The sequence below is a fragment of the Rhinolophus hipposideros genome (assembly GCF_964194185.1).
Source record: "Rhinolophus hipposideros genome assembly, chromosome: 19".
In the NCBI taxonomy this organism is placed as follows: Eukaryota; Metazoa; Chordata; class Mammalia; order Chiroptera; family Rhinolophidae; genus Rhinolophus; species Rhinolophus hipposideros.
This window is the reverse complement of record NC_138065.1, coordinates 32,678,953-32,696,824: the sequence shown is the minus strand read 5'-3', so window position 1 is coordinate 32,696,824 and position 17,872 is coordinate 32,678,953. Positions and strand designations below refer to the sequence as shown.

At 38.0% G+C, this 17,872-nt stretch overlaps 1 protein-coding gene across 1 annotated transcript in view; it reads right to left on the bottom strand.

Annotated features, from left to right (window-relative positions):
• The window catches only part of CR1 (complement C3b/C4b receptor 1 (Knops blood group)), a gene marked incomplete at its 5' end in the record, with an annotated part of 77,014 nt that overhangs the window by 33,402 nt on the left and 25,740 nt on the right, over window positions 1–17,872 (bottom strand). Inside the window, 4 exons of the mRNA XM_081026193.1 lie at window positions 10,131–10,358; window positions 13,806–13,891; window positions 16,017–16,119; window positions 16,204–16,380. Of these exons, the coding sequence (XP_080882319.1) occupies window positions 10,131–10,358; window positions 13,806–13,891; window positions 16,017–16,119; window positions 16,204–16,380 (594 nt within the window). The remainder of the gene's footprint in view (window positions 1–10,130; window positions 10,359–13,805; window positions 13,892–16,016; window positions 16,120–16,203; window positions 16,381–17,872) is intronic.

The window sequence follows — 17,872 nt, the reverse complement described above, 5'->3', positions numbered from 1 at the left end:
CCCCTTTCTGGCCTTCTTCTCTTATTTCACCAAAGCAAGAAATTTAGCTAATAGTTTCACATGTTAGGCCTCTTATCAGACCATCTGTATCTAAGCACCTGTATCACCTTCATATCCTCATTTATTGGTGCTAATGTGCTCATGTATATCAATATATATTTTATCATCTGTCTCTATTTATTCCTCCCTACCCATTCTCAGGGTGCCCGCTATAAGCTGCCTCCCTGGCATTAAATAGCAAGCACTTGTAGTGTGTTGAATGATATATTCTCAAAAAATACATCCATCCAGGGTGATGTCAGAAGCATGGCTGTGTGAGAGGATGCCCGTGACCTCTCCTCTTAAAGTTACAAGTTGAACAGCTATAATTCAACAAAGGACTCCCTGCTCAACCCACAAACATGTCTGAGAGATCCACACATCAAAACACTAGAAGGTCAGTGAATGGGAGCAAACAGGGGAGGAGGGAAGGCAGAAGAGCAGAGATGAGTGCCAAAAACACAGCCCAGAACTCATTGCAGGTCTCAAGACAGGGAAGGATATCACTTTTCAGCCTTTTGGCTAAGATCAAGTGTAGGAGAGGGGAGGATTCAGGTTGCAGTGTATACTTTCTGTAGTCCTGAGCATTTCTGCCCAAGTGATCAGCATATACTGTGGCTAAACCCAGTGCCTGGGGCAGAGATGGAATACAGAAATGTGACAGTTGTGGTCTATAAGCCATCATTGCCAGATGGAAAGCAAAGCCACATAGCCTGTCCTTCTTCTCCCACCCTCCCACAGCCCACTTTCCCCGCACTGTGCCAGAGCTAGCAGCAGGATCCAGAAGCTGTAGCAGTGAGTGTTGGGTTACAGAGCAGAATATCGACAGCCTTGAAAACTGGAGAGAGTTTCTGAGGGACAGATGCAAGCTGCAGCTAATCCCAGTGACAAAGGTAGAGATACAGAGGTGAAGCAGCTGAGGTCTGGTAGTCACCATGGCTGGAAGAACAAAGCCACAAACCCACAAGTGACCTCTCCCAAGCTACTCCATCCCCACCCATGGTGGCTGATCCCAGAGGGGGCACCTGGGACACCTCGGGCAGTACAGCACTGCATCTGTTTGCAAGGGGGCAGTGTTGAAATTTTACGGGCTTGGAACCCCTTCACCCACAACATCCCCCCACAAAGGAGGTGCCCTGAGACTGAGGCAACCTGGTCACAGAGGAGAATCCCATTTCCCCAGGGAATACAAAGCATTTTCCACATGCAGCAGTGATCCCAGCAGCCTGAGCAATGCAAGAGAGAAATAAAACACTTGTGCCCCAGCACCACCTACTGGCAAACAAAAGACCCCTTCTTATCAACCTGCTAAAGAATCATTAAAAAAAAAAAAAAAAGAAAGAAAGAAAATCAGGGAGTTTATTCTCATAAATGCCTAGGAAGAAAAATAATCCCTCAAATATGATGAGCAACAAGGTAATAAGGCAGCTCAAAAATTAAACATAAAAACATGGAAATATGTGATTTAAATGACAGAATTCAAGATTGGAATTCTAAAAAAAACCGAATGAGATACAAGAAAACTCAGATAGGCAGTTTAATGAACTCAGAAATAAAATCAATAAACAAAAAGAGTAATATACTAAAGAGATTGAACCTTTAAAAAAGAACCAAATAGAAATTTTGGAGCTAAGAACTTAATAAAGGATGAAGAATGACCTAGTGAGCTTAGGAAATAGACCTGACCAGATGGAGGGAAGAATTGTGATATTGCAGATAGAAATTTAGAAATGACACAGATGGAAAAAGAGAAAGACTTAAGGGAAAACAGAGAGAGAGAGAGAGAGAGAGAGAGAGAGAGAGAGAGAGAGAAAAGAACTCTACCAGAACTATCTGACTCCATCAAAAAGAGCAATATAAGAATAATGGGTACACCAAAAGGAGAAAAGAGGGAGAATGGGAGAGAGAACCTATTCAAATAAATAGTCAACAAGAACCTCCCAAACCTTTGGAAAGAACTCGATCCTCGACTCCATGAAGCAAACAGAACACCTAATTATCTGAATCCAAAAAGGCCATATCCAAGGCACATTATATTCAAACTGTCAAAAATTAATGACAAAGAATTCTCAAGGCAGCCAGGGAAAAGAAGATGGTACCTATAAAGGAAATCCCATTATAGGGTACTCCATCCACCCCGAAACTCTGCAAGCTAGGAGGGAGTGTAATCAAATATTCAAAGTATTGGAAGAGAAATTGCCAGCCAAAAATAATATGTCCAGCAGAGTTATCCTTTAGAAGTGAAGAAGAAATAAAGACTTTTTCATATAGAAGCTGAGGTAATTTCCCACAGCAAGACCAGCATTACGGGAAATACTGAAGGGGGTTATTCTACCTGAAACAAAAAGACCAAAAGGTACAAAGCTATGAGTAAAATGACAGACAGACAGAATCAGGAAATTGCAACCCTTATTCAGAAGATGGTATTACATTCTTAAATATAACATAAAATTTAAAGGGTTAAAAAGATTTTCAAAAAGAGAAGAAAACAATAGCTAATGCAACTATTGGAAATACACTCACAACATAAATAGGGATAATTTGTGACAAGAAAAACCTAAAAGAGGAGGAGATAAAGGTCTGAATTTGTAATGAGGAATGCAAATAAGATGCATTTAGAAGAAAAAAGACTACAGTATATATGAAACTTTCTTTTTCATAAACTTAATGCTAACCACACAAAAATAGTCCAGAACTGAGACACATAACATAAAACAGAGAAAACAGAGAGAAAAAAATTATAGAATACTATCAAAATAAATAATGGAGAAATAGAAGGGCAAAGAAACAATGGAGACACAGAGCTATCAGAAAACAAAAGATGAAATGGCTATAGGAAAGCACCATACATCAATAATTACCCCAAATGTACACAAAGGAAAAACCGAGAGTTGCTAGATGGGTGTGTGGGGGGGCAGGTTGGGGATAAGGGGAAAGGTGAAGGGATTTGGAAGCAGCTGGTAACCACAAGATGGCCTCAGGGTTTTTTTGAAAATTAATTTGGGGAAGGTATTCAATAATGTTGTAAAGATTTTGTTGGGTATCCGATGGACATGCATCCTATTTGGGAGACCACCTCAGGGATACTGTGGATACCTGATCATGGCATTGTACACCAGAAGCTAAACATTAATGAATGCCAACTATAATTTTATATATATAATGTGATGGTTCAGTGTGAGGTCGGAGGGATAGTGGATGGGGGAGGGGGGTTCACAGTGTGAGGGATATAAATGATGAACGTCTAAGTATTACCTTGTCTTGTACACCTGAAACTAATAAATAAATAAATAAATAAAAATAATAATTACCCCAAATGTAAATTGACTGAACTCACCAATAAAATGTCACAGAGTAGCAGATTGGATCAAAAAATAAAACCTAATCATATGCTTCCTTCAGGAGACACATCTCAGCTGCAAGGACAAATATAGACTCAAAACAAAAGGGTGAAAAATAATACTCCAAGCAAATGGGATTCAGCTGTACTTATATCTGACAAAATAGATTTCAAGATAAAAAAGATACAAAGAGACAAGGATGGACATTTTACAATGATAAAGAGGACAATACTTCAAGAAGACATAACACTTATTAATATATATGCACCCAATTAGGGAGCAGCAAAATATATAAAGCAACTACTTAACAACTAAAGACAGAAACTGAAAAAAAAACAATCACAGGAGGGGACCTAAATACCCCATTAACAACTTTGGATAGGTCATCCAAACAGAAAATGAATAAGGAAATACTGGCCTTAAGTGACACATTAGACCAAATGAACATATATAATATTTACAGACCCATTTACATCAGATTATACATTCTTTTTTAGTGCACATGGGACAGTCTCAAGGATAGACCAAATGTTGGGATACAAAACTAACTTCAATAAATTTAGGAAGATTGAAATCCTACCAGGCATATTCTCTAACCACAAGCCTCTGAAATTGGAAATTAAGTGAAAAAAAAAAAAAAGCAGGAAAAACCACAGATATGTGGAGATTAAACATGCTACTTAAGATTGACTGGGTCAAAGAAGATATAAAGGAGCAATCGAAAGATACATAGAGACAAATGAGAATGACAATATGACATATCAAAACTTTGGGTTACAGCAAAAGCAGTAATAAGAGGGAGGTTTATAACATTATAGGCCTATCTCAAGAACAAGAAAAACCCCAAATAAGCAACCTAACATTACATCTTAAAGAACTAGGAAAAGAACAAATGAAGCCCAAAGTCAGCAGAATAAAGGAAATAATAAAAATTAGAGCAGAATTAAATGAAACAGAGAACAAAAAGACAATAGAAAAAAATTAATTCACAAAGACCTGGTTCTTTGTGAATATTAATTGACAAACTCCTGGCTAGACTTACTAAGGAAAAAAGAGAAATGACTCAAACAAAATGAGAAATGAAAGAGAAGTTGCAAAGGATACCACAGAAATACAATCATAAAAGAATGCTATGAAAGACTAAATATGCCACCAAATATGCCACCATTCAATAACCTAGAAGAAATGGACAAGTTTTTAGAAATATATAACCTTCCTACACTGAATCACAAAGAACTAGAAAACCTATACAGACTGATCAACAGTAAGAACATTGAAACAACCACCAAAAATGTCCCCAAAAGTCCAGGACCAGATGGCTTCACTAGTGAATTCTACCAAACATTCAAAGATGATTGAAGGCTATCCTTAAACTCTTCTAAAAAAATTGAAAAGGGGCAATACTTCCTAACTCATTTTATGAGGGCAACATTACCCTGATACCAAAACCTGGCAAGGATAACACAGGAAAAGAAAACTACAGATGAATAACTCTGATGAATATAAATGCAAAAATCCTAAACAAAATACTAGCAAATTGAATAGAACAATACATTAAAAAGATTATTCGTCACGATCAAGTAGGATTCATTCCAGGGGTGCAAGGATGGTTCAACATATGTAAATCAATCAATGTAATACACCACATAAACAAAATAAAGGATAAAAATCATATAATTGCATTAATAGATGTATGAAAAGAATTTGAGAAGATGTAACATCTATTTATGATCAAAACACTCAATAAAATGGATATAGAAGGAAAAAACCTCAAAACAAAAAAGAAAGGCCATATATGACACACCTTCAGCTAATATACTCAATGGTGAACAAAAATGAAAGCTTTTCCTTTAAGGTCAGGAATAAGTCAAGGGTGCCCATGCTCATCACTGTTATTCAACCTACAGAGCATACCAAAAAAGTGTATACACATTTTAAGAAAGGAAAAACTTGTATTAAAATTGTAATAATATATACTGATAACAACAGATGAATACAAGTCACATTTGACTTCTGCAATTACAAGAGGTGCTCAAAGTGGTTACCATCAGTGTCCAGACACTTCTGATTACAGTGAACTACTGCTTGAGCAACGTTGATGTAGGGAAGATGTTAAGAAAATTCACCTTCGTTGGTTGATGTTAGCTTTTTTATCTGTCTTCCTCACGCGGAGTGATGTTAGTTTCTCCCTGTGAGGCAGTTGGTCAGATTAAGGTTGGTGTTTGGTTTCCTCATGTGAAAGACTGCCTATGAGATTGTTCCCTCGCGTGAGGTTGGAAGTTGGCTTTCTGTTTAACTCTCAATTGGCTTTTGGTTTCCCTCACGTGAGAGATTGCACATGAGGGGCTAGTTAGCTTTTTGATTAGCTTTTTGTTCCTTTGTTCCCCACATGAGAGACTACATGTGGGGTTCCCTCACATGAGAGGCTTCATGTGGGGTTCCCTCACATGAGAGACTGCATGTGGGGTGATGGTTGGCTTGGGGTTAAGAGAATTTCTCCCTTGTCTCATTCCCAGCAGGAGAGATGTGGGATGATGTTGCTTTCTGTCTGTTTTGCCCACATCAGCAGATAAGACAAAGAAATAACTAAGTTATATCAGAATGACCTGATAGGCATATTGCCAAGCTTTGGAAGGTCTTGGCCTATGGTTCCAGGCAGGAACAGTAAGTATTGTTTGTCCGAATGAACTGGCCCTTCAGCTGGATAAACAATATTTTTATCAGAGTAACTGCCGAACCCTCCCAGAACTGGCCATTCCCTGAGGGGGAGGCAGGAACAAGGAGCTTGGCTCTAGGGTACATCTGAAAAGATAGATATGACAGACTTCGGTTGGTAGTGCACTTGTTAATTTTCGTCATTTGTCATTGGTGATTCATCATCATTTTAACATTTTGGAAACTTGCATACAACATGCAGCTTACAACACTGGAAGATGCCGGAACTTCCAGCCACGGACTTGGTGAAGTCTGGCTGGTTCCGGACCTCTCCAGTGTTATTCCCCACAGTTAGCCTTTTTGAGAACTTCTTAGCATTTTAGAAACTTATATTCAGCTTGCAGCTTGTAACATCAGGAGATGCCCTAACTTTCAGCAACAACAACAACAACAACAACAACAACAACAACAACAGCATTTTGGAGAACTTGTTAGCATGCAGCTTGCAGCTTGCAACATCAGGAGACGCCTCAGTTTTCCAGCCGCGGACCTGGCAAAGTTTTGATTCCTGACCTTTCCACTGTTTCCCACAGTTTGGTGAGCTTTTGGCATCTACTGTAATACTTGCTATCCTATAAAATATATTTACTGCTTTTAGATACTCCTTATTGATGTTATTTTGTATATTTAGCCAAGATATTTTGTTTTTTGATCAATGGTAAACATATGTTGGGATCTCTTAAACTTGTATGTATATTCCTTTGACATGACATTGTTATCAATGCATATAGTGTAGTCTTATTGCCTTTACTTTCTGTCATTAGGATATTCTATTAATTGCCTTTGTCTTTTGCTATTGCATATTGCTAAATAAATTGATTAGATATTGCTAAATAAATTAATTGGCCCCTCTCTAGCATCTCCTCCCCTATCTTTTTCCCACTCATCATTACAGTTGACGAAAGTGTCCACTATGATAAATTTTTCTGACACCCTCTGGTAGTATTAGAAGTCCTAGCCAGAGCAACCAGGAAAGAGAAAGAAATAAAAGGCATCAAATTTAGGAATGAAGAAGTTAAATGGGCACTTTTTGCAGATGACATGATTATATACAAAACTGTAAAAACTCCACAAAAAACAAACCTACTAGAAACAATAAACCAATGTAGTAAAATTGCAGGAAACAAAATCAATGTGCAAAAATTTATTGTGTTCCTATATACTAACAATGAAATTTCAGAAAAAGAAATGAAAAGAAATTCCTTTTGCAATTGCAACAAAAAGAATAAAATACCTAGGAATAAACTTAATAAAAGACAAATGGGACCCCAAAGTTAATTCAAAATGGATCGAAGACCTAAACATAAGACCTGAAACAATAAATTGCATAGAAGAAAACATAGGTACTAAACTTATGAACCTTTGGGTTCAGAGAGTATTTTATGAATTTGACCTCAAAGGAAAGGGACGCAAAAGCAAAAATAAATGAATGGGACTATATCAAACTAAAATCTTTTGCACAACAAAAGAAACTGTCAACAAAACAAAGAGGCAACCAACTAAATGGGAAAAGGTATTTGCAAACAACACCTGCGGTTAGGGGTTACTATCCAAAATACATAAAAAACTCATACAACTCAACAACAAAATGCCAAACAATCCAACTTAAAAAAAAAAGGGCAGATAATTTGAACAGACTCTTCTCCCAAGGCATACAGTGGGCCAACAGATATATGAAAAAATACTCAAGTTTACTAGTTATTAGGGAAATGCAAATCAAAACCATAATGAGATACCACCTCACACCTGTTAGAATGGCTATTATCAACAAGACAAGTAATAACAAGTGTTGGAGAGGTTGCGGGGGGGGGGGGGAAGGAGCCCTCATACACTATAGGTAGGAATGTAAATTGGTACAGCCGCTATGGAAAACAGTATTGAGTTTCCTCAAAAAATAAAGAATAGTATTACCATATGACCGAGCAATTCCTCTTCTGGGTATCTACCCCAAAATTTAAAAATATTTATCTGTAAAGATATATGTACCCCTATCTTCACTGCAGCATTATTCACTGTGACCAAGACATGGAAACAACCAAAGTGTCCTTCAATAGATGATTGGATAAAAAAGATGTGGTACATATACACAATGGAATATTACTCAGCCCTAAGAAAAGGTGAAATACTGCCGTTTGCAACAACAGGGATGGATCTTGAGAATATCATGCTAAGCGAAGTAAGTCAGATGGAAAAAGTCAAGAACCATATGATTTCACTCATTAGTAGGAGATAAAACTGAAACAAATAAACAAGACAAACAGACAAACAAAACTTATAGATACAGACAAGATTATCGTGGTTACCAAACGGAAAGAGGGGAGGCGGGAGACGTAAGAGGGTCAAGGGGGTAAAATTTATGATGTCAGAAGATTTGACTTTGGGTGGTGAACACACAGTGCAATATACAAATGATGTATTATAGATTGCATCCTTGAAACCTATATAATTTTATTAACAATGTCAGCCCTGTGCATTTAATTTTTAAAATATTTAAAAAGACACATCCATCCAGAACCTCAAAATGAGAACTCAATTGGAGTATGTTTGTTTGTTTTTTTTTTCAGATGTAATTAAGGTAACATCTTGAGATGAGATCATTCTAGATAACCAGGGTGGACCCTGAATCCAGTGACTGGTGATATCCTTATAAAAGAAAGGAAATGGGGGTTGAGACAAAGAGATACAGAGAAGAAGGCCATGTGAAGACAGGGTCAGGGATTGGAATGGTGTGTCCACAAGCCAAGGAATGTCAGGGGCCACCAGAAGCTGCAAGAGGCAAAGAAGGATTCTCCTCTAGAGCGGTAGAGGAATTGGGGCCCTGTCATAACCTTGATTTCTGACATCTAGCCCCTGATCTGTGAGAAAATAAATATCTGTTGTTTTAAGCCACCTACGTTGTAGTTATGGCAGCCTTAGGAAACTAATAGACCACTCTTCTTGTTCTGATGCTAAGCCAGACATTTAAGAACAATGACGAAATGGACTAAACCACCAAGCATCATCCTCTAAGAAGCTGTACCTTCTTTATGAGAGGGTATATTGTGTGCTGCATACTTTGAAATAGAATCTGAACTCAACTATCTCTTCTTTGGAGGAGACGGCTTCTGTTTGACCATTCATTTAACCTGGCTGAGGGTCTTGGTATCTGTATTAAAAGAATCTCACTGCATTCTGATATATACTACCTAGTTGGAGGGTGAAGAATATCAAAAAAAGGTCAAATACCTTTGTTCATGTGTAGCCTTTTCTCATTGGATTGCTCTTCTCTCTCAGGACCCTCTGAGGATGATACAGTGTCCCAAGACTGGTGCCACACACCACTAGTCTGCTCCATCTTCCATTATTAGGGAGGCCTAAAGTCAACCCTCAAGAACCAGGCAACCTTCTCTCTCCAGTTAGTAGGAAGAACTATCCTATTCCTTTTTGTACTCTTTGAGTTGATCTTTCCTTGCTTCTTCTCACTCCCAGCATGGAAAAATTCAAGGGCAAAGATGAAGGTGGGATCCAGAGGCAGGATGACAAAAGGTCCACTTTGAGTTGAGGTTTCTAGCCAATGGTCAAGTGAATCCTTTTGGTTACTTAGCTTATTCAGAATAAAACTAACCAAAGCCTTAGCTAAATAATATCCATATTGCCACTTTTATCCTTTGCATCCCATGAAGTTGTGGAGTGTATATCAATTATCCTGATATTGGACAGTGTTCATAGGCAGTTGTTTTCATGTCCTATCCAATGAACACATTTTTCTTCTCGATTTACACAATTTGTGTTTACTGCCTTCCCTCTACCCTTCCCCTCACTCCTCTAACCCTACTCTCCTTACCACTCCACCAGCATGAGTTATTAGAATCTTCCCTACCAAATACAGCTTAGTACTGCTGGAAACATCAGTTTTAGGTATGGCATGTAATTTTGACATTTGCACTTATGACAAGTTAAACCCACAAGCAAACACCATAATCTTATAATAGAAATAGGAAGGATCTGGTCCAGATGTTCTGAACCCATTTAAGGTATGTGGAGTTGGGTACTGACCAGCAGGACCAGCAAGTTCACAGCGAGGGGCAGGGCCGCTCCAAATCCCGTTCCCCTGACTGTCACTTGTGCAGCGGATGGTGCTCTCCCCAATGAGGTTGAAGGTCATCCCTCTGTCTGGGTGGGAGTCACACGTGTAAGTAATTTCTTTCCCATGGGGAATGTCTCCCAGGGAAGTTCCTGTGTGGTTCCCATTAAGGATAGCCGGTGGATTTGGACAAAAGATTTCTAGAAAGAGATAAAAACCATAAATTACACTAAAATGTTTACATTTTAATCTGAGTTGATTCTACAATTATGGGATGCTGTGACTGTGTTGCCAATTAAAGAAAAATTAAACTCATGGGGAGAGTATAAGCCATAAAATAAATATATTAGGCCTCTGCAATGACAGGTAAATGAAATTATACCTAAATCAAGGTTTATTACAAAAGTCCAAAAGAAACTTAAGCATCCTGAACTCTCCACAGAATTAAGGCTTTTGGATAATGGAGATCTTATTTCTTTAAAATAAACAAAAATCTTCTTAACTACATTAATAAGAAAATCATCAACTTAATAAGAAATCATCCATTAATTCAACAAGAACCTACTGTATATCAAGTACTATCTTAAGCACAAATTCTTTTAACATCAAGGATCTTCATCCTAGAGAAACCTTTCAAAATATATTTACTGTTTCTCTATCAGTGATTTAATCTTTTCTTGGTGACCTGAGGCTGTTTTCAAAAGCAAAATGAATTATTACAGTAATGCTGTCTGTCACAATGAAATGAAACATCTTCCATACTCCTATGCATACTCCAAAAAGCCTCAGAAATGTCATGACTTTTAAGATACTTAATAGTTTTTACAGTATTTTTTTCATCATTGAAGAAACACACATTTCTTCTTTTGAGTTTATCTATTGGAGAAGCTCCTTTCCCCTTCTAATGTGGTCTGTATTTGGAAAGCAGATACTGTAACTTGAAAGAATTATGAATAAATTAACTACAGAATGGAATAGCGTAACCAATATTTATACTCTAGTAAGCAATTTTAGGTATATCTTTGGGTTCATGAGAATATTTTTTTCTTTATTTGATGCTTCTTAACTGTATTTTAGGAAAGTTAAGATTTTCAAATAGCTGACTTCCAAATATGAAAGATCTAATTGTCAAGTTACATTATATTAATCAGTACAAGACATCCTAATAATTTTAAAGCAAAGTATTCACATGAAAAAAATTATATTATAAACATGTATTTTTCAATAATTATGATCACAAGGTGAAGAAACATCCTGTTTGATTTAGTGAAGAAATAATTGGACAGATTGGATATATCGGTAGTGTTTCTGTATTTAACAAGCTATATTTTTATCATCCTAAAAACAAAAATTAGCTCCCTTAACCCCACCTCCTTCTGCAGCTTAATCCCATTTCTCTACTCGCTTTACATTAAAACTCCCCTAAGATATTGTCTATGACCTGTTGTCATTCCTCCCCTCATTCTCTCTTGAACTCATTCCAATCAAGCATATGCCCCCACTACTCTACTGAAACTGCTTTTGTCAAGGCCACTCATTACCTCCAAGCACTAAACCCAATGATAACTTTCTGTACTCATCTTATTTGACCTCTCTGTAGAATTTGAAACAGTAGCTTGGTCTCATCTTCTTAAAATAATTTCTCCACTTGGCTTCCAAGATAACCTTATCTTCCTGGTTTTTCTCTTAACACACTGACTTCATCATCTCTCTTGCTGATTCCTTTTCATCTTTCTGAATTCTTACTGCTGGATTTATAAGGCTTAGCTCATGCATATCATATCATAGTTCTGTGTCCACACTAACTCCCTAGGTGATCTCATTAGTACCTATTTTAATCTCTGTAAACCATCAGCAAATCCTGTCATTTATACCTTCCAAATGTATCCAGAATTTGACCATTTATCACCTCTTCTACTGCTTTGCTGGGCCAACAATCTCTGATTAGTTTTTGCTGTAGCTTCCCAGGTTATACTCCCAGGTTTTCTTGGCTACCCCTGTCTTTTGTCGCCTCAGCTGCATTCTCAATTAAAAGTGCTGACTGATACCACTATTACCTTATTTCCTAACAACACTAGGTATCTCAGTCTCCCCAAGGGTGAAAGATGGGCTCCTGCACAGCCTCTGCTGCCCCACTGTAGTGGAGGTCAAAGCAGCTCCCACATCCCGGCCAACACAACTGGATCCATAGCCACTCTGGCTCCACCTACCACATCTAGGCTTAGACGGAGAACTGTGCAGCAGGACATGTGAGATGTCCCCAGAGTCTGACCAGAGGGATGAGTGGAAGACAGGGGCTTAATACCTTTGGCATAAATAGGATACAGGAAAGATCCAACAGATAAACTTTGTTTTTTCTCTTGCTAATGGATATTTCTGGTTCTATAGAACCTCTTCAGATGCCTTATATGACCAAACAAGCATCTCTTGCTCTTGTAAAGCTTACTGCCATCCCGGTAACATAATATACACTTTATTTATTTGCAGTTCTTTCCTCCCCGCCTCCCATTTTGTTCTCTTTGGCTGTTACTGCCCTGGGACTGCGCCCTTTAATAGAACATTATAACATAAACTTTGCTTGGTGCTGTTTTCTGGGGAATCTGCATCTAAAATATACCCCTTTCAACTTAGTTCTCTTTAGAGTAGCCAGAGTGATATCATTAAAAATAAATTACATCATGTTACTTTTTTACTTATAATACTTCAATGTCTTTCCATCTTGCTCAGAGTGAAAACCTAAGCTCTTAAAGGATGCAGAGTTACTTCTCTTTTATCACATCCTACTACTCCTGTATTTGTTCACTCTGTACCAGCCATATAAGCTTCTGAGAAAATGTCAGAACAGGCTTTTCAAAGGAAATGCCAGGAACATTTCTGCCTTAGGCCTTTGCACTTTTTGCTCTACCTGAATGGAAAGTTCTTCCTCTATGTATGCACTTTGGTAGTCAACTAACAGCCATCAATGTTCAAATGTTACTTTCTCAGTGAGGACTTTCTTAATCTTATTTTAAATGGGAACTTTATTCTTTTCCTGCCACCCTTTATTCCCCTTCACATAAATATTCTATTGCATACCTTGTTGTCTTTTTATTAATAACAGTATTATTTGACATTGTCTATTTATATGTTTACTTGTTAGTATTTTTGTTAATCTTTCTTCCTGCACAAGAATATAAATAACATGGGAGCAGGGACCTAGTTTATCTTGTTTACAGGCATACTACCAGTATCTAGAAGACTATTTGGCACATGATGGTGCTAAAAAGTTATTGAAAGAATGAGTATATGAATGAATGGATGATTTAGGAAAAGGATGTAAAAGCTGAAGTGTGACTATCCTTTTTTACTGGAAAAAAAATTGACAAAGCTTCAGGGCATAATAAATTTCTCTCTGTCTCCCCATTTATAGCAAGTGGTATGTTTTTAAATATTTATAGGATGGTACCCCAAACACATGACTCTCAGGTTTATTTCCCCAAAATACATTCCTTGTAACTATTCCAACAAAGAAATGTTTCTATGAAAAATGAAGATAAACAGAGGGGCAGACATTTGATAATTTAATGGGAGCAAAATGCATTAAGAAATTGAAAAAGAAAAAAACAGGGAGAAAACTGCAGACCTGAAGAGATATTCCTTCTACTCACGTTCACATACAGGAACACTGTTACTCCAAAGGCTTTTCATTCCAACCAAGATACAGTAACTAGTAGAATTCCCCTTTAAATGAAAACTAAGGAACAAAAGTAGTAATGAATGGGTGAGCATACATATCCTTCATTGACAGATCTCAGTTTCTCCCCTTCTGCTAAAATACAATTTAATTCCTATTAAATCCCAGGTGAAAAAGCTCAGCTGATTTGGTCTCTCAGCTGATAAAGGCTCAGAACTAAAATATTTTAAGGATTGCACCTTCCAGTGAGGGACAAAGCAATAACAACTGTCAAATCTCAGTAATCAAAGAGGGCTGAACTGAAGAAGGAACACAAAATATAGACAGGCATTTCCTTAGTCTGATCTTGGACCTTCAGGAGGAGGTCATCCTTCCCTGACTGCTCTCTGAGAGCCACATATTGTCATTAAGAGAAACTGTCCTCTAATGCAAAATGTAGCCTTTTCCTCTCTTAGTGGACCAGGGGAAAACAGATCCTGATTTAGGTTGGCAAATCAGAGAACACGAGGAAGGTTGTCAGAGACTGTTCTTTTTGCCAATACATTTGGAATGTTCCTGAATGAGATTTACAGCATATCTGGATTATTAAAGAGTAGAGTCAAATTAACTAGAAAAGAAGAGAAGGTGTCTATGAGTTTTTGTTTCTCATTTGTTTGTCTTGTTCTTTTGTTGTTTTTGGTTTATATACCACATGTCAGTGAAATCATATGGTTCTCTGCTTTTTCTGTCTGACTTATTTCACTTAGCATTATACTCTCAAGATCCATCCATGTTGTCACAAATGTTCCTATGTCATCTTTTCTTACTGCCGAATAGACAATAGTTTAGTGGTTACCAGAGGGTAAGGGGGTGGGGGGTTGGAGATGAGGGTAAGGGGGATCAAATATATGGTGATGGAAGGAGAACTGACTCTGGGTGGTGAACACACAATGGGATTTATAGATGATGTAATACAGAATTGTACACCTGAAGTCTATGTAATTTCACTAACAATTGTCACCCCAATAAATTTAAAAAAAAAAAAGAAGAGAAGGTGAGAAGAGATAATTCTTTGGAGCACAATTATCCTAAAACATCTTTTTTATTGTCAGACTAATGGCCTCCTGAATTGCCTCCAGGCCTTTAACGCCTGTCAAGAACTCCTTGGAATTGATTGATATATATTGATATATATGTATATATCAATCTCAGCTCCCCTCTGGCTGGGGGAGTGCACTTTCCCTTTCCATCTAAGACTGCATTTTGCTGGCTGGAGCTGTTACACTGAAAGTGCCAATGCTGGACGGGACAAGGATGGAGCTGTCTAGCTGGAGAGGGGCCCCTGGGCTGCCTTGCCCCTGGGCTGCTTCATGAAATATAACAACAGATCTTGTCTATTTAGGTAGAACATTAAGTGTATAGATAAATAGTAATTTGTAGGCATGAAGAGATAAATATTTCAGAAGTGTTGTTTAAAAAAGTGCCATTCCACAGCTGTGCTATTCTGCAGCTGTGCTGTACCACAATTGAGCTGTTTGCACTGAACAAAGTCCCCTTCACTGCACCCCAAACTGGGGATTCCCGTTGGCATTGAATTGGCACCAACGATCGTGAGCTGACAGAACACACTGAGAACAATAGCTCTATGGTCCATGTTTTTAACCTGACAATGGTGTTGGAACGTAATAGCAAGATCATTTAGATCATAAAGAGTTAATGATGTTAATTAAAACATGCTCCTTCAACCAACCTAATAATCATAGATGATATATAATTAGATTAAAAATACTTCTACTTATTCTTTAATTGTATTCCAAATTCCACTATTGGTATAAAAATTTTCTGAAACAATCCTTGCATGTTACATATAAACAACACCCATACGTCAAACTTTTAAAAACAGCCCTTCTGGAGTATTTATCTCTTCATGCCGATGAATTACTATTTATCCATACACTCAATAGTCAAGATTTGTTGTTATATTTCTGCTATTCAGTTTATTTACCATTTTTCCTTTTTTAAACATTGGTTCATGGTTCCACATGGTTCTTACCATACTTCCCAATCTTTGTTTCAGATATTAGACTCTTTTAGTACTTCTTTTTCCATCAGGCAGTCCCCATTTGGATAAATCCCCATTGTACAGAGTATCAGCATGTCAGCATCCAGCACTGAATCCCTGGTCTCTATTCCGGGTCACACTCACCCCTCATCACAAACGAAGGACACTTTTGCCCCAAGCTGGAGATTATGTGGAAAGAACACATGGCCATTAGGGAGTTGGTCCAGGAAGTCAGCACACAATTTCACTAAGGAAAAAACAATCAGAAGTAAGACTGCCATGTGAGGTACAAAGAGATTCATCTGCAAACCAGACGAGAATGTGGTTTCACCTGCACATCTGGGGGGTGCTGGGCTCCATTCTCCCTGGGGTGTACAGCGCAGAGAGGCAGCCCCTCTGAGATCATAGCCGGGCTCACAGCTGTAGAACACTTCCTGTCCAGGGGAAAGGTTCTCCTTGTTGCTTAGGGTATGTTTACCATGCAGGATTTCTGGAGGCGGCTGACATACTGGGGAAAGAACAGATCCAAATTTCTGTCAGTTATGGGGAAAAACCTTTTGCTAAATCTTAGCCCTTCTGAGGAGTGACAGACTCATAATTGAAAGGTTCACAAAGGAAGTCACATGATACTCCAACCTCATTTTACTGATGTGGAAGTTAAGAACAGAGGAGAGATATAGTCAAAGGCCTCACAGCTGATATGAGGTAGAGAATTAGAACACACTTCTTCCTGACACAAAGTCTAAAATATATTCATAGGTCTACCAGGCATAGGGTCCCTTCTTGTAGTGCTGGCTATTCAGTGTAGAGTTATTAGTATTGGTGGGCTTCTCCACCTACATATATTTATTGAAAGACAATCTAATTTACCACCTCATCTTTCAGGTAATGAGAAGTTTGCCTAAGCCTAAATCTATTTAACAGATTTCCCTTTGTCTCTTTTATTGCACTCTTATGATCAAAGTGTAATAATAATCAATATTTATATGTCTGTCTGTTCGTTCTTCAAGCTGCTCTCCCAGTGATGAAAAAGCTGAGTGGGTTGGGCTCCCTGTCTGTTGCTATGTATCAGTGACAACATTTACCAATCCACTCCTCAGCCAGCCATTGTGGCATACGAAGGAGAAGACAAGCCATCGAGAACAGCCATTGAGAACAAGCCATTGAGAACAAGCCATTGAGAACATTGAGAACAAAATCCTTTCAAGAAGCCAGTCCTTGTAATGAAAGGGCGTATGGGTTAGAAAGTATTTGAGTCAAAGTTCGGCTGCCTTCATTCACAGCACTTTTGGTGTGTCCTCAAGGTATCAGAACTGATTTATCTATATCTAATTAAAGATGAATGAAAAATCTGTTTGGCTTTGAACAAGTTACTCTCACTTTCAACTTCAGATTCCTAACAATAAAATATAGGAGGGGGACCAGAACAGCCAGACAGACCCTAAAGTGACTATTCTGCATATGATGTCTGTCTTCATAAGCCAGCTTCTTTTTGCAATATATTGATACAAGTATGGAAAGAACCACTGCATTCAAGCTCTGGGATCTGACACATGCATTCTATTCCAGAGTATGCCACTTCGTAGCATGAGATTGGGATGATTTATTTAACTTCTGAGAGACCAAGCTAACATCACTGTCATAAGGACATAAGAATAGCACTATTCGAAGGAGGTTGGTAAACAGTAGATGAGATAATGCATATAAAGTGCTTATTACACAGCTGACCAGAAAGTCCACATCATTTTTCAATCTAATTCAGAGATATTAGAGCTGGTATATTGCCCTGCGAATTGCTCAATATGAGAGTCCCAAATGTCTTTTTCCTTGATTAATTAAGTCTTGCTTCTCAAAATGAGGTCCCATGGCACGTGCATATGCACACACACACACACACACACACACTCACACTCACAAACATATACACACCTTCCTCATTTCATGCTTCATCCACCAAATTTACTCACATTGCTCACCACACATTTTTCTACCAAAACAAA